The 20,685-nt window shown below is 48.4% G+C and overlaps 1 protein-coding gene across 1 annotated transcript in view; it reads right to left on the minus strand.

Moving 5' to 3' along the window:
• The window catches only part of SFXN5 (sideroflexin 5), a 104,857-nt gene that overhangs the window by 29,657 nt on the left and 54,515 nt on the right, over positions 1-20,685 (minus strand). The window contains exons 10-12 of the mRNA XM_032686417.1: positions 12,591-12,681; positions 7,728-7,843; positions 5,558-5,643 (exon numbers count right to left, since the gene is read on the minus strand). Of these exons, the coding sequence (XP_032542308.1) occupies positions 5,558-5,643; positions 7,728-7,843; positions 12,591-12,681 (293 nt within the window). The remainder of the gene's footprint in view (positions 1-5,557; positions 5,644-7,727; positions 7,844-12,590; positions 12,682-20,685) is intronic.

The following is a 20,685-nucleotide window of genomic DNA, read 5'->3' on the forward strand; positions in this document are numbered from 1 at the left end:
AGGCTCAGGTTGGATCTCAGGGAAAGGTTCTTCCCCCAGAGGGTGGTTGGGCACTGCCCAGGCTCCCCAGGGCAGTGGGCACAGCCCCAAGGCTGCCAGAGCTCCAGGAGGGTTTGGCTGATCCTCTGGGGCACAGGGGGGGACTCTTGGGGCTGGGCCTGTGCAGGGCTGAGGGTTGGGCTGGGTGATCCCTGGGGGTCCCTTCCAGCTCAGCACATTCTGGGATTCTGTGATTTTGGGTCATTTGGGGAAATCTGAGCTGTCCCAGTGACCAGTAGCTCTGCTGTCCCACCCAACCAGGCCACCACTGTCCTCACCACGGAGCATCTCCTGCTCTTGCCTCCAGCCCCGGTGCCCCCTCCAGAGGACACAGCAGATGCAGAGCGAGTGAGGTTGGGGGATTTTTGAGCTTGATTGACATAATTAGAGGAGCAGTTTCAATGTTTACTCTGGAAACAGCCACAGCAGTTTAAGGTGTCACTGCTGGCAGCTGTTGAGTCACAACAAACTTCAGCGAGGGTTTAGCTGGACGGAGAGACTCTGGAGGAAAAGCACCTTTGGGAAACATCCTGCACACGCTGTCAAAAGGAGAATATCTCCAGGGAAAAGTCAAGAAAATGAAGGCCAAGAGGGCCTCCTGCCTCCTGCACGTTTCTGAAGTGAAAAACATGGTTTAAGCTGAAGAAAACACCCTCCCAGCAACACAAAACTGTGGGCTGAGCACTGGTTGTCCCCCAAGAAAATCCATTTTTTGTGGTTAGGCTGACTTAGCTAAGCCAGAGCAGCTCTGGAATGTTGATCCAGCCTGAGAGCATCCTAATTTTCTGAGCCTTACAGGAAAACAACCCTGGCAGCTGCTGCCTGAGGATGCTCTGGCAGCTCTGCCACAAGATCAGGATGATCTGGAGATGAAGAAAAGAGTAGAAATGCTCCTCTTTCGTGGGCACAAGTGTTCTGCTCCCCGTTTGTCTCTCAGCTCCTGCCCATTGCCAACAGTTCCAGCTTTGTCTCTCTTCCACCAACACTGCACAGACAGTTCCAGGGCCTCCTCAAGTCCAGCCTAACTCCTCTAGTCCAGCCTAACATACCTGAGCTCTTGGACCTTCTGCTGCTCTTCAGACCCTCCAAGAAGGTCTTCTCTGCGAGGCAGAGAAGAGGCTTTAGGATAAGGAGGTAAGAAGGGGTCCTATTCTTCAATCTCCACTCAAAGATCACTCGAAGTGGCCACAGCAGATGTTGATGACGGACTGAGCTTCTCCACCAGCCAAAAATTTGAGCTCTCCCACCTCAGAGCTCAGCTTACTGTGGCACCTGAGGCTGCACTCACACAAACCTGGAGTGTCTGTGCACAGACCAGCTGCAGGGTGGGTTTTAAGCCTGGAAGGAGCAGGAAGCTGGACAAAGACTCGGATGACGACCGGGAGAAAACCGCTCCACTTCCCAAATTTCGTTGTGACAACCAGACAAAAGGACTCACAGAAACCTCTGAATAACAGGAAACAGGGATGAAAAGTCCAACTTCATGCAGCTGTCCCCACATCCCTGTGACATGAGGGCACTAATGAATTCCCACCGTCAGCCCCATCCCAAAGAGGAGTCGCCTCCACCTCGCCGACGCCGCGGAGCCGCTGTTTTTCCCCCATTAGATTTGCCAACGGGGATATTATTTATAAAACTTCAATGAGAATACATCTGCACAAAATAACTGACACCGTGTTCCCTGCACGGCATATGCAGGCTCAAAATAAACATTGATTCTATATGTTAACTGCTTCCACAGAGCGTCCAAGCAGCAGGAAATGCATGAAACATGGGGGAAAGAATGGAGCGCTGCGGAGCTCGGCAGTGGGAGGTAACATTGAATTCCTTGGAGAGCAGAGAAGGCAGCCCTGGGAGTTAAAATACACAGCAGGCAAAGAGATGAGAGGAGCCAAGAGAGCTGAAAAAAATGGCACAAGAGACGAGAGAGGCAGCTGGGGGAGTTAAAACATGCAGATGGAGAGATGGCTGAGAGAGAGGAAAGACCTGGATCCAAGTGGAAAGACGGCGACCAGGAACTGGCCACTTAAAATAAACTTTTTGAATGCCGAGGGGAAAAGGAGGGAGGGAGTTTTCCAGGAATCTGAAAACCCCTGCTGGGAGCACAAAGAACGTTCCTGTATGGGTGAGACTCCCCCCAGCACGTCACTCATGTCCATCCAGGCTCCAAGGCAAGGCGGGAGAATCGCTCCCATCCTTCCCCACAATCCCAAATGCAAATGACTTGGGAAGATCCAGACTGAGACTTCTGATTCCAGCTCTCCAGCCTCCAAATAATGAGCCATCACACTCTCCTTTCTCCTTTATAGACACTGTAAGGATTCCTATAAACACCTGGACAATGCAGGCCTGGATGTCATTCCCATGGAAAACGTCCTGGCCGAACTCAAATCCCACTCAATCCAAAAAGTTAAACTTTTCCCCAAATGCTCCAAGTCGTTTTTGTTCCCAAAATGAGGTTTTACCTCTGACTGTGTCCTTCAGCAACCACTTAAAAGATCTGTGAGGCAACACCTGCACTGTGAATCCCTCAGGGATGGAGAGGGATGTTCTCCACGTCCCAAAGGTGCTGCCATATCTTCCAGGGACACCACCACCTCCACCAGCGTGTCCAAACCACACCCCACTCCCTATCCCTGCTGTTTCTCACTCTCAGCCTTCCAGGAATCCAAAGATATTTGATGGAAAATCAAACAGGAGGCACGAAGCTCTGGGGAGAATTCAGGCAGGCAAAAGCAGCGCCCAGATATTTTTATATCCACCGAGTTTCATTGGGAAGGAAAATATTCTCTCCCAAACCCGAATTAAGTCTTTCCATTAGTTAAAATGAGGGTTTTTTTGGAGGAGAACCTCCTGTGTGTCCACAGATAAAAACCAGTTTTGATAAGGCTTGCCCAGAGCAAGGGTGCATTTAGTAAAACTCTTGTACCAATACAGGAATTTAGGAAACCCCCGAGTACAAAAAAATGTTAGTATTAGTTTTATTTTGCTCCCAAGCACAAAGCAAATTTTCCTCTCGGTTTTATTTTGTGCCAGGTGAAATTTTACTCTCAGTTTTACTTAACCCTGTGGATGCTTAGGAAGACCCAGGATGGTCCCTCAGTGTTCCCTCTCAGAGACAATGATTTAACAACTCAGGGACCAGTTTTCTGCAGTATTTTTGCATATAAAGGGTTTTATCTGTTGATAACCAGAATAGCAAAGATCCTCTGAAGCAATAAAATGGTTTGTCCTTCATGTGCATCTTTTTTGGGTGGTTAGATGGGAACCTCAGTCCTTATGACTTTGAGTAAGCCCTGAGTAAGGTACTCCAGAGGAACCTACTCCAGGGGAAGGAATGGTCACTCCTGAGCACCTTCCCAGCAGATCCTGCTGCTGGATCATGGCCTGGGGGACCCTGTGGGTGACAAAGGGTCTCAGAGAAGGAAAGAGATTTTGCCAAGGAGGAGAATGAATTGAAAATCCGACGTTTTGCACAAAATCAGGAGGGGCTGGAATCTACTCCTCATCCCTGTGTGTCTCCAGAAAACACCTCCCAACTCTGGTTTGCAGAAAGTGTTGCCAAGACTGTGCCCTGATGGAGGGAATCACCACAGTCCCTTTGATAAAGAGAGGAAAACAGCATATTTTGGGTAAAAAGAGCTGAAAAAACTGAATTTACAGTTTCCAAAATAGGGTTTGTTGCCTTGTTTCTCCCCACCCGCAGGCCAGGGGAGAAATTAATACTGGTGAGAAGCTCTGGGTGCTGGAGGGGTACCAGCCTGTATCTATATTTTTAAATTTACATGTTACAAAATCAGCCTCCGAATTTACAGAAGGAGCCCCGACCCCTCTGTTAAGGAGAGAAAACTGCCCGAGGGTGTTTCCACGAGGTTAAACAAAGCTCACCAAAGGTCTGGGTCACTCCCTAATCGTACTAATTGTTATTTACTCTGTCACCCGAGCCACTAACAACAGGTTTGTTTAAGGAGAGCCTCCAGTTTCGACGCTGGGACAAAGGCAGCAGGTCCTTTAGCATCCCCATCTTTCAGTGGGATAATCGGTCTCCAGAGGCCGGGAAGGGGATCCCCACCCCACGGATCATTCACACCTAACGAGCCGCTGATGGGTGTCCTCGGGAGCCACAAGCACCCAGCGGCTCCAAACAGGCTCAGAGAATCTCCGGGATAAAGGAAATGTGGAGGTGTTGGAAAGCACGGTGGGAGAAAGGCCGGTGGACGGGGAAGTTGGGGTTTTTAGCTATTAAAACCTCTGCTGTGAGATAACTGAGGAACATGGGATAGTGGAAGGTGTCCCTGTTGGAACTGGGTGGTCTTTAAGGTCCCTTCCAACCGAAATCATTCCATGATTCTGTGATAACTGGGCGTGAAATAATAACCCCGCCCTCTCCTTGCCACCATCCAGGCACTGCTGCTCCACAGACACATCTGCCAGGAGAGATAACGGTTTAAATGGTGAAGGAAAACCAATTTCTGCTGAAATTATGAAGCATTTATTCTTCTTTGAGGAGCAGCTGAGGCCACTTGGGTTGTTCAGCTGGAGAAGAGGAGACTGAGGGGACATTCATCGGGGTCTGCAGCTTCTCCCAAGGGGCAGAGGAGGGGTAATCTCTGCTCTCTGTGCCCAGGGACAGCACCCAGGGAATGGCTGGAGCTGTGCCAGGGCAGGCTCAGGTTGGATCTCAGGGAAAGGTTCTTCCCTCAGAGGCTGGTTGGGCACTGCCCAGGCTCCCCAGGGCAGTGGGCACAGCCCCAAGGCTGCCAGAGCTCCAGGAGGGTTTGGATGATCCTCTGAAGGACAGGATGGGTTCTACATTCCCCACCTCTGGCTGAACACCAGGCAAGACCTTCAGTATGACCCCACATGGCAGCTCTGATGTTTGTTAAGTGCAGGACTGAAAATTCATGGACAGTTTTCCACGGAATTCAGAGAGTTTTGGTTCTGACTGACCCTAAAGAAAAGGGAGATTCGAACTGCCTGGGGGGGAATCAGGGAGATGGTTTAAAATAATCATGTAACACTTTAACAGCTTTGACAGTGGTCCAAACTGATGGAATAATAAAATCTTAATAAGAAAAAAAAGTCTTTGGTGGACTTTGAAGGGAGACCTTGTCACTCTCTACAACTCCCTGACAGGAGGGGGGAGCCGAGGGGGTGGTGGTCGGGCTCTGCTCCCAGGGAACAAGGGACAGGAGGAGAGGGAACAGCCTCAAGCTGTGCCAGGGGAGGTTTAGGTCAGATACTGGGAAAATTCCTTCCTGGAAAGGGGTTGTCCAGCCCTGGCACAGCTGCCCAGGGCAGTGGTGGAGCCCCCATCCCTGGAGGGATTTCAAAGCCGTGTGAATGTGGCACTTGGGGACAGGGGGCAAGGGTGGCCTTGGCAGTGCTGGGGAACAGTTGGAGGGGGCTTTTCCAACCCAAACAGTTCTGTGATTCTATAAAACACCAGTGAATGACACCCACTGAGGATCTTTTAGCCCTTCCCCTTGCAAATCCCCCCTTCACCCCCAACACTTACTTTTCCAGTACGGACATGATAATTGGAGGTAGAACCAGTATAGGCATGGGCAGGACCACTCTGGTCAGGGCTGTTTCCAGCAGTGCCTGCGAAGGGAAAACAAACAAACAGACCCATGACACTCGAAACAAACTCCAGGATGTACCTGCTGGGCTCAGAAATGCCCTGGCTGGTCTTTCTTGTGTTGCTCCTGTGACTGAAAGCACCAACACACACTTTCAGCTTTGCCAGCAGCTGTTTGTGCACGTCCCGTTTGCCCTCCACGCTCGGTCACACACCCAGCAGAATAAAGACAGGCACCCAAGAGCTTCCCTGATTTCATTTCACGTGTTCAAACATCCCATCACGTTCCTACACCAACATGTTGGTGCTTCCTGGAGGAAGAGAGAGAGGTAGAAGAGCTACCTGAGAGAAGTGGTGAGGTGAAATATCTCACTGTGGGCCGGGCAGCAGCTTCAAAAATTCCTCCCTCAACTGAGTTTTGATTTCAGTTCCACGCTGGGGGAATGAGAACCTTAGTGCCTGCTCCAAGACTGGCTCCTGGTTTTTAATCACTGGTGGTTTATTGTGAAGTATTGTAACATACAGGGGGTTCTCCTCTCCCAGGAAAGCACCCAACCAGTTGTCCCTCCACTGGGAGGGACAAAGCACTTTGAGATATATAAAATACCCTAAGATCGAGAGAAGGTCTTTCAGAGGAACAGATAATTGCCCTCCAGCCCTTTCCAGGGCCTAAAGGGGCTTCAAGAGAGCTGGAGAGGGACTTGGGACAAGTGATGGAGGGACAGGACACAGGGAATGGCTTCCCATTGCCAGAGGGCAGGGTTAGATGGGATACTGGGAAGGAATGGTTCGCTGAGAGGGTGGTGAGGCCCTGGTACAGGTTGGGCAGAGAAGCTGTGGCTGCCCCTGGATCCCTGGAAGTGTCCAAGGCCAGGCTGGACAGGGCTTGGAGCAACCTGGGCTAGTGGAAGGTGTCCCTGCCCATGGCAGGGGGTGGAACTGAAGGTCCTCAAGGTCCCTTCCAACCCAAACCATTCCACAATTCCATGTCACAGGAGCATCCACATGAGGTCCTTGGGACCCTTCACTCACAACAACCCCTCAGAGAGGTGCAAGGTGTTCCACAAAGGATCTGCCAAATCCCACACGACAAAACCCAGTACTAAGCTGCTCAGGAAGAAAACTTAGGACTCCATGGCAGCTGAGCAGAAGTTCTCAGAACTCCCAAATTTCAAGTTTAAACCCCACCTACATTGCCCTTACATCACCTTCCCTTTTAATATTTATTTCCCCTGTTGTCTGCCTTCCCCTCAACCATCAGGATGGAGAGGGGAACTCGGGCCCCGAAGCCAGTTGATATGAGTGAGGAAAACTGGCTCAAATAAGTATCCCTGAGCCCTTCAACAGATTGTTTTAATCTCCCTGTTAAACAACAATATGGAGAGATATTAGAGAGCTCCCATTTCTCGCCGAGGACTGCAAATCTGTACATTAATTGCTGTCTATGAAGTGCCTTAAGAGCCTTGGACAGAAGGAGGGAGAGAAATGCCAAGCATTATATTATTAACTCCTCTGCCTGGGCGTGTGCTTGGGTACATGCTTTACATTTCAGATTAAAGCCCACTTGGAAACAATCAGATGATGCTCAGGAGACAAAACTAGGCAGGAAAGGGATGAAAAGGGAAAAAATTCCAGGCAGATGGCCAGGGGCAGGTTACAGGGAAAACAACCCAGGTGTTGGGACGAGGGTAAAAAAACATCTGGCTGCCCTCCCAAAGCTCTGCTTGGCAACTTTTAGGGCAGTGGAAAGGGTTAAAAAGCTGCTCGGCTCGGAAACGGACTGGTCTTCATTTAGAAAAAGGTGTAATTTAGAAAAAGGTGTAAGTTTGCTTTGTATTCAACAGGAGCTGCTGGCAAGTTCCCACAAAGAATTCCTGTGAAAGCATCAGGGCAGTAGAGGATTTCCCCATGTCAGTCTGTGCCCCCCCAAAGCACCAAGGTCAGTCCCCAAATTCGCCAGCGTGACACGAGCCCGTGTCCACCAGAACATTCCAAATGAGGGGCAAAGCTCATCTGTTTTCCAGCCATGGATCCCTACACCTGTGGGATTTGTGGAGCCTGAAATCCAGCAGAGTCCCAGCCCACCAGGAACACCCCAGGTACGTACGTGTTTGGCAGCAATTCTGGAAGACCCGACGATGTTCCCGTTGTTGTCCAACACATCAATTCCTTCTTCCAGCTCCGTGTGCCTCATCAGGACAACGTTGCAGATATTGGCACTGGCTGAGGATGGGAAAAGCAGGATGATTAGCTCTGGTCAACACCCAATGGCAGCTCCTTCAGCTTTCCTACCTTTCCTTCCACCAATCTGCCCAGGAGTTTCTGCGAGTTGCTCTGGTCCCAAGACAAAGATGGGATTCTTTAGAGGAGAATAATAACCAAGATCATTTTCTTTACTTGCAAAACAATCAGAAATGTGTTGATCCAAGGAAATACCAGCATTTCCAGGTGCTGGTGTTCACACATCCTCCCACCCTCTCCCCGGTGATCCTTCACCAGATATTTCCTCCTACTAAGTCAAAACAGGTCCTTGAACTGGGTGGCCAGTTGGGCTTGGCCAATCAGGAACTGCTGAGGGACAGCTGCCTCTTCTGATGGGACATCCCAGAGTGGGATCGTGCCCTTCCCAAACCAGCACTCTTCTTAAATAAAGGATTTTCATAGAATCATGGAATGGTTTGGGTTAGAAGGGACCTTTCAAGGCCATCTAGTCCATCCCCCTGACATGGGCAGGGACACCTTCCACTAGCCCAGGCTGCTCCAAGCCCTGTCCAACCTGGCCTTGGACACTTCCAGGGGTGGGGCAGCCACAGCTGCTCTGGGAAAATAAGGAAAAATAGTCAGGAGGACTAGTGGAAGATCCAGTGGAAGGTGTCCCTGCCCACAGCAGGGAGTTGGAACTAGATGGTCTTTAAGGTCCCTTCCAACCCAAACCATCCCGTGATTCTGTGATTTCACACATTTTAGGGTGGAAATGGCTCCATGGGCTTATTTTCTGGAGTTACAGACCCGTTTCTTTGCTTTATGAATATTTTTCTGAGCGATGACAGCTCTTTATCCCACCTGACATTTCCCAGTCTCTGCCCTGCACTCACAGCACAGCTGGAAGCAGGTCCAGGACCCTTTCTGACCCCCCCCTTGCCCACCCTGTGGCTTTTGCAGCCTCAAGATGACCCCAAATCCTGCTCCTCGAGTGATGTATTAAGAGCTGGGGTTGAGAAACACCCTTGCAGGTGCAGCCTCTCTCCGGGGCTCAGCCGCTCCTTAAATTCTTCCCCGGAAAAGCTGCTAATTCCTCCAAAACTTTGGGCTTTGATAAACTGGCATTTTCCAGCACCTCCCCACCACCACATTTCGCCTCAAACTTTCCGACCAGAAACTAATCCAAACCCACTGTTGCTGCAAGTACCACCGCTTTCCAAAAATGTGCTTCTGCGCTGCTTGATGGGTTAATATTCGCTAATTAATCTCAACTCATGTCATATAACAAATGTCTAATTTTTTGAGGGTGGTGGGTGGGTGAGCCCTATATGAACACAGCTCTCTGCAATCAAGGATGATTTGTGGTGACAAATGCTCCTTACACTCGAGAAGGAGAGGAACATACACACACGCACACTCTGTCTCTCCCTTCAATATTCCAACTACGGGACTGCTCTCCCCATCTATCAAAAGATCTGTGTTACCAACCCTTCAGCTCCTTAAAATCCCAGATGAAAAAGCAAACAGGCAGTTCATTTAAAGAAAGTTTAGCCTCCCCTCCCCCCCACCTTGGTTGTTTGGTTTTTTTTTCCTTTTTTAACACTCACATGCCCCGTTCTTCTACTCGTCAATCAAAACCGAGCGGATAAAAAAACACGTCAGAGGAGGTGCTCTGGCCAAGGATGCACCAGCACAAGGTTCCTGTGAGACTCAGGATGGGGTGGCCAGACCTGAAGCTCCCAAAATGCTTCTCTGGATTCATTGACCTGGTGGTCCCAAATTCAAAACCTGATTCCAGCCCGTTTGTCTGAGACAGGCAACTCGCTGACCTGCTCTTCTGCTTTCTCAGAAAGCAGAAAATGCTGTTAATTATGGCTAAATTTGGATTTTATAGATGTCTCAAACGCAGTGGGGGGATGAGAAATAAAGAAATTTCTTTGCAGACAAACTGATTTTGCAGAATTTGGGAAGGAATTGTGGTGATAAAGCCTGGAAACCACTGCTGTGAAAACACTCCGCGGCGTATTGGAAATGGGGTTCAGACACCAAAACAAGCCACTTTTGTATGTTTACATACATATTTTCTATACCAGGGTGCTCTCCACACATTAAATACATCCTTGTGTGCCACCTAAACACATGTAACAATTTTAACCACACACACACACACTAAAACAAAAGCTCAGGGAGACGAAATCCTTCATCCCTCTCCCATCCCTGTAATAAGTATCTTTCTACAGCTTTAACTTCCTTCAGAGCAGGTCTTGGGATGCAACTTTTGGGGTTTTCTGTGGGGGTTTTAGCCAAGAACACCTCCAGTGACACCCCTTACCTCGGTGGTAGCTCTTTACACGCAGTTCTTGGGAAGAGGAGGGGAAATTGGGTTCCTTGCAATAACCCTGGGCATTGATATCCTTCCCCACCTCACCCCTGAGAAAGGACCAAGCCCCTCCTTGCTCAGATTCAGCTCTCCAGAACACAGCTCCAACACACTGCTTCCCTTTTCCTGTCCTTTCTGTGGAGAACACCTTCACCAGATGATGCTCCAGGGTGGCCAACATCAACCCCCAAAACCCCTTTTACACCAGGGCAGCCACTGGCTCTGCAAAACCTTGGCCATCTCCACGAGCTGCTCCACCAGGATTGGTTTCCTGGATCCATCCCCTGGGACTGGGGAGGTTTTTTTTTTAGGAATAAACGTGATTTTCAGCTACTACAAACTAACTTTGGAGGAGGGTGAGGGCATGGCCCACCCTCTTGGCACCACTTTATGTCCTACAGGCAGAACTTCTGCAGATATTGGGTTATTTTATGGTGCAAAGACAACTGTTCCACGACCCAGAGAAGACACACACACCACGCAGGGAGTCTCTGAGGGCAGCAAGACCCCCAGATCAGCTTTCCCAGTGCCTGCCCAAAGCTTTTTGGAGCCTTTATGAATATCTCTGCTGGGAATCTTGTTCCCTTCCACCCAGACAGCAGCTGCCCTTCCCCAAGGCTCCATCTCCTGGGATAACTCGGGATGAGAGACCAGAAAGCTTTGGGGCATCCAGTTTTCCACCTGTTATCAGCCACAGTTGGAGATCAATGTGACAGGGAAGCAAGGGAAAACTGCTTAGTGGGACTGGTTTCATAGAATCCCAGGATCACTAAGCTTGGAAAAGACCTCTGAGATCATCAAGTTCAACCATTCCCCCAGGTTCACCACTAACCCATGTCCCCGAGTGCCACATCCCCATGTTTTTTTGGGAGCAAGAGCTGTCTTTTCACGTAGAAAAAGAGAAATTCTGCCTTTTTTTGCTGGGGGCTGGTGGTTCAAAAGTAATTGGAAGACGAGTCTTAATTAAACAGTTTGTCCAGGTCTGCAAACCAGTAACTCACAGCTTTCTGAACCACCAAACAGCAATTAGTGGGAGGACTCCTGATGTCCTGGCACATAGCGAAGCATGACGGTACACAAATAAAATAGGAGCTGGAGAATTAATTGCAGGCTAAACAAATTAATTATGGGTCCTCAATCAATGCCAACACAAACGTAACCTCTTCCTCCTCATACCTTGGGATGAAAATAGATCAACCCGGCAGCACAGATTCCTTGTGTGTGTGTGTGTCTTTGACTCAAACCCTGCCTTGGAGCTGCCTCCCGGGGCTTGGACTCACCCCAAGTGCCCTCCTGGTTATAAAAACCCAGGGAAAACTGAAACCCTCTAAAATATACTCCAGGAAAATCATCATAATAATGTCAACAGATCCTCTGTGTACAAGGAAGGGCTCGGGAATAAGATGGAGTGAGACACCCAGATCACAATCTCCGTTACCCCTTGCTCTGCAGACAGAGCAAGCAGCTGTTTTTCTGGAAGAAAAGGGGGGAAAAAAAACCCCCAGTTACTCAGGAACTGAAGTCTGGAGGGTCAGAGTAAGCAGGTCTATATTAAAAAAGGAGTAGCAGGACCAGAGAGCAACAGTTAAAGGGGCTCAGGTAAAGGGGCTGAGCATCCTCGAGTGAAGCTCCAAGGACGTGGTACTTCCACAGCAGAGGGAAAAGCTTAAAGGAAAGTTTTGCATTAAATGGTTGAAAAGGGACCTGGAACAGGGAGCAAAACCCCCTTTTGTTTAATGATTTCCTCCATTCTTGGGCAATTTTTGTGCCATCTTTATAAATTAAAGTTTCTCTAAAGCCACTGGTGATTTTTTCATGGCTAAAATAGCTCAAGGTTGTCACCAGAGGCTCCAGCAAAGGTTGAGTCCAGCCTGTCCCTTCCCTCACTCAGCAGTCAATAAAATGCTGGTAAAATGCTCCAAAAAGCCTTAATTCTTCACACACTTCAGTCTGTTTTTAATCAGTGGCTCTCACAAATCTGTATATTCAGAGTAGAACCATTTCACTGCATTTTATTGTAAAACAACCATAATGCCACTGCTTATTTGAAGATCTGATTTGATGTGATTCAAACCAGATCTCACAAATTAAGTGCCCTCAGATTTGAATGGACAAGGACCAGCCAATGTTGGTCATTTTTTAAGCTGCTTGAGAGTGGAAAGTGCAGCTAAAAAGCCTTGTGAGCTGCCTCAACCAGCAGCTTGGCACCATTTTCCTGCCAAAAAGCTGCTTTGCACCATCCCACCACTGTCTGCACCAACTCAGGGACCCACCACTGAGGGGCCACGAGCAGGAAGGCAGGACTTAGGTGTCCATCCCAGTGGCTTTTGGCCACCAGCAGGTTTACAGCCAACACTTTGAACATAAAGGAAAGGTGTTATTTCTTACCGACAGCAGGGAACGGCACAAACCTCTGGATCAGGAGACGAGTGGCCGGGGTAAACTTGTTTGCTCTCTGAATCAGAACATTAAGGCCCACCTTGGAATGGAAAAAAAAAAACCAAACCAGAGATGCAGAGACAGTTCATTGCAAGGAGCAGGGCAGATGTCACAGCTTGCAGACACTTTGGGGTCTCACCCCACACAGAAGTGTTTGAGAACCAAACCCCACACACACTGCGGGGTTTCGCTGTGTTGGGTTCAACCCCTTATCCAACAAAGGGTTAAATCCAACTGTTGAGCTTCAATGAAGGGTTGATTCCAACTGTTTGGTTTACAGAGAGGGTTGAACCCAACCGCTTGGCTTAAATGAAGGGCTGAACCCAAGTGTTGGGTTTATATGAAGGGCAGAACTTAAGTGTTGGGTTTATATGTACTGTTGAACTCAACTGTTGGATTGAATCCTACCATTGGGTTTAAATTAGGGATTGGACCCAACCATTGGGTTTAAATTAAGGATTGAACCCAACTGTTTGATTTATATGGAGGGTTGAACCCAACTGTGGTGTTTGTATGAAGTTTTGGACACAACCATTGGGTTGAACCCAATCATTGGGTTTAAATGAAGGGCTGAACCCAAGTGTTGGGCTTAAATGAAGGGGTGAACCCAAGTGTTGGGTTTATATGAAGGATTTAACCCAACTGTTGGATTGAACCAATAATTGGGTTTAAACTAAGGACTGAATCCAACACTGGGCTTCAATGAAGGGTTGAACCCACGTGTTGGGTTTAAATGAAAAGCTGAACCCAACTGTTGGACTGAACCCAACCACTGGATTTAAATTAAGGACTGGACCCAACCATTGGGTTTAAATTAAGGATTGGACCCAACCATTGTGTTTAAACCCTTTCCAGCTAAAAGACAAGAGAGAAACCACTGAACACCTTCCAGTACTTCTGGAAATCCCTCAGCTCCATTTTTACCCAGTTCACCAGCATTTTCCACATCCAGCACAAAATCCTTGGTGCTGGGAACCCTCCCTTGGCTGGGGAAAACCCAAATATCAGTGGTGGTGGTGGCCCAACACAATTAATTCCTTCTCCAGCGTCTGTGTAAACTACACCACCCCACTCCAATAAAAACCTTTGGGCTATAAAGTTTATTATAACCACGGATCAGTTTTTGTTGCCTCCTCCAACCCTTGATTAATGCTCTCCATAGTTTTTCATGGATCTATGTAATTCAGATGTTAGTATAAGCAGCAAGGAGGAGTGTTGCTGCCTCATAAGCCTCAGGTTGATAATAGCGATAGTTTGGAGAACCTCCATCAAAATTGGTTTCAAGCAGAAACGGGGTTAAAAACTAAACAAACCTGTTCATGGGGAACGGTTTCTCTCTTCAAATTACTTCAAATTACTCTCCTTCACAATATTTGCTCCTTTTCATCCCAAAAAAAAACCCCCAAACCCCAAATGCACGAACAAAACCCAACAGCCCCAAGATAGGAATTTTGGGCTGGAAATGCGAGTCTTCAGCAATGTGTGGCCAAAGAGTTTTCAGCCAAAAATGCAGCAAAATTTAAAAAAAAAAAAAAATCAGCCAAAGCCAAAAAGCTGCCAGAAAATAGTGATTTGGGGGGTTTTAAGACGAAAAGCAAAGCAGGGGAGAACATATTTTGTGAGCTGCTACATTATACATGAATCCGCAGCACATCCCGACTTTTCGGAGGCTGAGAGGAAGATGTTGAGAAGAACAACTGCTGGGTAAGCCCTGCATAAGCAAAGTGCTGGTTTTCAAACCCTATGAAGTATTTCCAGAGCCTTTCTCCAAGGCTTTCACCATGACCCCAGGCAGGAGTTCTTCCTCTTGTCCTTGGTCAACTCGACTCTAATGCTGAGCCCAAGAGAGTCGTGGTTGTTAGTCTGGGCAACAATGAGGGATTTGTCTTGATCTTCTCCCCCCTTTAAAAATGACTGAATTCATTTTTTCCTACATTTTTCCAACTGTTGGGATGTGCATTTTCAAAATCTCAATGCTTCCAGAAACTGCAAAGCAGCCTAAGATGTGTGGCTTGAAGAATAAGACACTTTTAAGCCTGGTTTTGCTGCTCTTGCCCCGTGGATTTGGGCATTTACAGCCTGGATATGGTTAATCTGCCTCGATGATGAATTTTGTTGGGTTTGCAGCCTCTGCTTGTAGGTTTGATGGAGGGATTTGACCATGAAGTGGAAGAGCAGCAGCTTTTGAAAGAGCAAAGATGAGTCTGGGAGAGGCACCGCTGTGAGGCCACCACTAATAAAAGCATTTTATTTTCAGATTCAACGTGATGAAGTCGCTCCCCCACTTACAGCCACCACCCTGCTGGGAACATGAAATTAGATGTTGCTATAGATTTAAATCCAATCTCCCAAATTCCCAACACAAGGACTGGATAGAGGGAACTAATGAGGGTTTTGTTTTCCGCAGTTTGGAAATTGCTGTAGCCAATCTGTGAACTCTTTCCCGCAGGTCAGGAAGTGTGGGATGAGGGCAAACAGGTCACGGAGAGCATCTGACAATGAGCAGGGACTCCTCAACCTCAGCTCCCCCTAAGGAAAAGGGCCATCAGCAAGGAGATGTTAATGAGTTTAATTACATGGGGTTGCCAAAGAACACTGTTGAGGCAAATTCATCACTAAAAATCAACTGCAGGATTATTATTGTGATCCTCACCCTTCCTACAGCCTGTCCCTGATCTGGGATCTACAGCACTGGTGTAGATCTGGGATCTACAGCACATGGAACACTGAGTCCACTGGGATTCATCCCACCAAGTGTGGCAGAATCTCAGAATCATTTGAGTTGGAAAAGTCCTCTGAGATCATCGAGTCCAATCATTCCTCAGCTCTGCCAAGGCCACCACTGACCCATGTCCCCAAGTGCCACATCCACAGGGCTTTTAAATCCCTTCAGGAATGGTGACTCCAACACTGCCCTGGGCAGCCAGTGCTTGACAACCCTTTTGGTGAAGGAATTCTTCCTAATCTCCAATCTCAGCCTCTCCTGGTGCAACTTTAAGGTTGCCTCCTCTTATCCTGTGGGCTCCCTTTGCAGCTCAGCACAGAGAAATGGGCTTTTTGAAGGGTTTTCATTCTTCTCCCACTGCTTTCAGTGCAGTACTGGGATATTCATAGAATAATGGAATGGTTTGGATTGGAAGGGACATTAAAGATCATCCAGATCCACCCCCTGCCATGGGACAACTTCCACAAGACCAGGTTGCTCCAAGCCCCATCCAGCCTGGCCTTGGACACTTCCAGGGATGGGGAGTCATCCACATATTCGTACGCTGTGACCTGGATTAGAGGACAAATCCAGCTTTTTCAAATTGCCTGGTTTGTCGAGGTTTTTTCCTCCAGAGCACCTCCTTGATCTGGCTGATGGAACATCCCAAAAAATCCAGAGGAAGCTGGACACAGGGATACATTACACAACGGTTCCTAAAATCCCGCAACACAAAACCAGGACCAAACACTGTCAACGGGAGAGAAACCTTACTCAGGGCTCTGTTGTGCCTCTGGGCACCACTCTGCCTTTCCTTCATCCCTCTTCCTCAAGAATTCCTGCTATTTATTTTGCCACCAGGGTTTGTTTTCAGCATCAACAACATTATCTCAGCAGAAGGACAATGTCTGTGATGTCGCCCCACCTTGAAACCGGTACCACCAAATACCATCACACAGATCAACACTTCTGCTTCCTTTTCTTTTCCTTCTTGTCTCACGAACTTCCCACCTCATGTCCACCATGACACAAGTTTTAAAACAGGAATTTTATAAAAAAATCCCTGATTTCCCCCCTCCTTTTATTAAGATTTTTGAAGCCTGAGAGATGGGGCTTTTGAATGCCTGAAGTTGGCAAGGACCAAACCATTTGCTAAAGGTCTAACCCTGCACCTCTTAAACCAGTTCTAGTGCAGTAAATACATTCAAAAAGCCCAGGAAGTTATTTCACTTAATTTTGAGAGGGAGTTTTTATAAAATATAGGAATATTAAGAGTTCAGGGAGCAAGGTGGACATTGGTTGGCAGGTGACACCACCGAAGTGTCACTGAGTAGCTCTCCACACTTTGTTAATTGTGCTGGGGAAACCACCACTGATTTTAGGGATTCAGCTCTGGGACAACCCTGACCACTGCAGTTGGAGCTGGCTGCTCCAAGTGACCTGGAAAGTCCACTTGGAAGGAGGGATTGGCTCCAGAGAAGCTTTTCCTTCATCCCTCCAATCACCAGATTGCTGGATTTGAACACTAATTGCATCTGATGAGTCCCAAACAGCCAAGCTGAAGAAAAGAGCATTAGGAGAAGGAAGGAAAAAACTCATTCATTAGGGCTGGGAGGTGAAGAGGCTGGGAGAGATGGAAAACTGGGCTGTTTCCCAACTGGAGCTTTACCAAGGCAAGGAGAACAGAATGGAGGAGTCTAAGGGAAGGGAAAAGCAATAAGGATCCGTGTGGAGAAGGAAGTTAGAGAGGAGCAAGAGCGTGGAAAGGAGGAAATGTCACACCCAAGATGACTGGAAGAAGGGGTGACCACAACAATCCCCAGGTGGATTTTTCCATGGGAAAAAACAGTGTAGTCTCGAGAAAGAAGCAAGATTGCAGGAGAGGCAGGAGCAGGAAAACAGGGGATTCGTGCTGGTAATGAGACAAACTTGTTTTGGAAGATGATGGAGAAAGGAAGACAGTGGGATGGATCCATGCCTGAAACAAGAGACTGTTGCCTCAATATCAAGTTTTCCATGCACCTGGGCCCTGCATCAGACCTGGGTGTTGTGGGGCTGGGCAGGGGCAGAGGGAAACAGCATCAATGAGAACAAATTTGCTGGAAACAAAGAAACACTAATGGAACAAGAGACAAAATGCTGCAGAGAAGCACAGGGAGCTGAGAAGGCAGCACTCAAAGAATCACAGAACAGTTTGGGTTGGAAGGGACCTTAAGGACCATCTAATTCCACCCCCCTGCCATGGGCAGGGACACCTTCCACTAGCCCAGGTTGCTCCAAGCCCCATCCCAACTGGCCTTGGACACTTCCAGGGATGGGGTTGGCAAGGACCTGGTGCTTGCCATGCACTCCTAAATCCAGAGACAGGATGGGAATTGGCTGCTACAGCTCCAATGATTTATGGGCTCAACGGAGGAATTTCCAAGCTGGCTTTCCAGTCTGAATGATCCAACCAGTCTCTTCTGGTGTCTGAACACAGCATCTGTGAATCCACAGAGAAGAGGAGCAGGAACAGGAGATTTTTGATTCAGATTTTAGAGCCATTTAAAAGCAGCAAGCAGGAGTTTATCACCCCAGCCCACTGTGATTTTCCTCCTGCCCCTGGCTGCCCAGTTCACCTCCGTGGAGGCTGCAGGCCACGCTCCATCCTCTCCCACCCCTCACCCTGCTTGGCACCAACTTCCTCCGGCTTCCAAACCTTCCTCGCCTGCCCTAAGTGAGGGACAGTCCTGAGGGCAGTGGGTGGCCTCCTGTGCTGTCTCACAGGCTGATTATGGGCCTCACACCACATTCACAGCCTGTCAATGCAGCCTCACAGACAATTATCAGGAAGAAGGAGCTGGGATTAGAAAAATCCACAGGGGCACCTCCACCTACGGAGGAGAGCGAAAAATTGTGTGTGTGTGTGTGTGAGTTCAGTGTGCAAAGGGAGCAGGGAAGGAGGAACAGTCCATGGATTGGGGAACTGATGGCACAGGAGCTGACCTGGAGCAGGGATGCCCTCCCTGCCACGCTGAATTGGTCCAACAGCTCCTGTCCTTCCTCACACGGGGGAAAAAAACCCCATCAAGATCCTGTTCTTTTATTGCTCATTAATTTTATAAGTGCAACAAAGCAGCCCAACTCTAATTTAATTAAAGTTCTTCGATTCTCCTTCTAGCTTTGGTCAGAGACCCTCAGGCATCACCTGGATGTGACTCCTGGGGATGGTCCTGTGTAGGGCCAAGAGTTTGACTCGACGATCCTTGTGGATCCCTTCCAGCTCTGCATATCCTGGGATTCTGGATTAAAGCTCAGGGCTCCAAGGGCAGGAAATGCCAAAGCCAACTGTGACCCAACCACTGCAACATTAATATTGTTTTCCAGAGATAATCCTATGCTTGAAGACTCTTCACCTCTCAGTTTCCTTAGGAGAAGAGAAACCAGATATTTTGGCTGAAATCCTATGTGGTTGTGAATGTCTTGGGTTGTAAGGGATGTTTTCCAGCAAAACTCTTTAGATTTTGCAAAGTGCTGATTTTTTTTTTTTGGGGGGGGTGGGGTGGAGAAATCCAACTTGTTTAAAAATATCATTTTTGCCATGTCCATCTGCCCAGAAGTAACAGCTCAACTGCTGCAGCTGCTTATTGGATGAAAACAGACTCGAATCCACAGACTCAAGAGTGTCAGGGGTCCTAAAATCGATCTGTACAAAGCTCCAGACTAGCAGGGACGGTGTTTCCCTTGCAATTTTCCAAGAAAAAAAAGTATCATGGAATCATAGAGTCGTTTAGGTTGGAAAAGTCCTCCAAGATCAACCGAGTCCAACCATCCCCCAGCACTGCCAAGGCCACCACTGACCCATGTCCCCAAGTGCCACATCCACAGGGATTTTAAACCCCTCCAGGGATGGAGACTCCACCACTGCCCTGGGCAGCCCCTTCCAATGCCTGACAACCCTTTCCATGAAGAAATTCTTCTTGATGTCCAACCCAAACTTCCCCTGGAGCAACTTGGGGCCGTTCCCTCTCCTCCTGTTCCTTGTTCCCTGGGAGCAGAGCCTGACCCACCCCCAGCTCCCCCTCCTGTCAGGGAGTTGCAGAGCCAAAAGGTCCCCCCTGAGCCTCTTTTTCTCCAGGCTGAGCCCCCCCAGCTCCCCCAGATATTTCTGGAGCTCCAGACACAGGACACCTCAGCAAACCAGACCAGGAATCTGAAACTGCCCCATTTTTCTCCAGTTTTCACCCAGTTTGGTTTTACAGAAATTCAAGTTTCACCCCATAAACTTTCAGTTTGTGAAAGCACTGGGTATGTACCCTGCAATAACCCAGAGCATCCGTAAATCCCACTGGCATCAGTTGCCCACCTCCATTGCCTTGTCCAGAGTCAGGATTTAGGATCAGGAAGCAAGGAGGCACATCTAAAATGAAAAGACCTGGGTCTACCTGTGAAGAGATGCTTTAAACACCCTCCTGTCTGACCAGCAGTGACTCCAAGGTGAGTCATTATAGGAGCTGACAAAACAAAGTTGTTAATGGCATTAATCACCCGATTTTTTAAGGCAAGGTTACCCAGTAATGTAAGACAAAAAGAAACATCCAAGTGCTGAGCAGGTACATTTTAAGTGTGGAGATCAATGCAAAGCATCCAGCCTGGCTGGCAGTCATGGTTACTGACACTTCATCTCTCTCTCTCTTACACAAAAGAAGACAAAACACCTACTTTTGTCAGAATTTAGCTCAGGTTGCTAAGTGAGAACAACATATTTATTTGTCTCTGTGCTGACAAGACCACAAATCCCAAACTTGGACTTAATAAAAACATTGTTAGAAGTTACAAACCCTGGTGTGTTTGAAAGGGGAAGGAGGGAGCTTGGGAACTGGGGCAAACCCCACCATCCCTTCACATCAGTGGTGTCTGATCTCACACATGTGGTTTTGCTTCCCCTTTCCCTGGGGGGGGAATTGAAGCCCTGCCCAAAGGGGAATCCCAGAATAAGCTGAACTGGAAGGGACCCACCAGGACCACCCAGCCCAACCCTCAGCCTTGCACAGGCCCAGCCCCAAGAGACCCACCCTGTGCCCCAGAGGATCAGCCAAACCCTGCTGGAGTTCTGGCAGCCTTGGGGATGTGCCCACTGCCCTGGGGAGCCTGGGCAGTGCCCAACCAGCCTCTGGGGGAAGAACCTCTTTCTCAGATCCAACCTAAACCTTGGCTGCCACGAGATGTTTCCTGGTTAACTTACACCTATATAAATAAAACACACTCTGTGTCCCTGCCAGGCTTCCCATGGTCTAATTAGAGCCCATCCTGTCATCAGGAAAGCCCAATGCCAGCAGCAGGGATGCACGTGGCACCTCC

This window comes from Chiroxiphia lanceolata, chromosome 4 (assembly GCF_009829145.1).
Source record: "Chiroxiphia lanceolata isolate bChiLan1 chromosome 4, bChiLan1.pri, whole genome shotgun sequence".
Lineage (NCBI taxonomy): Eukaryota > Metazoa > Chordata > Aves > Passeriformes > Pipridae > Chiroxiphia > Chiroxiphia lanceolata.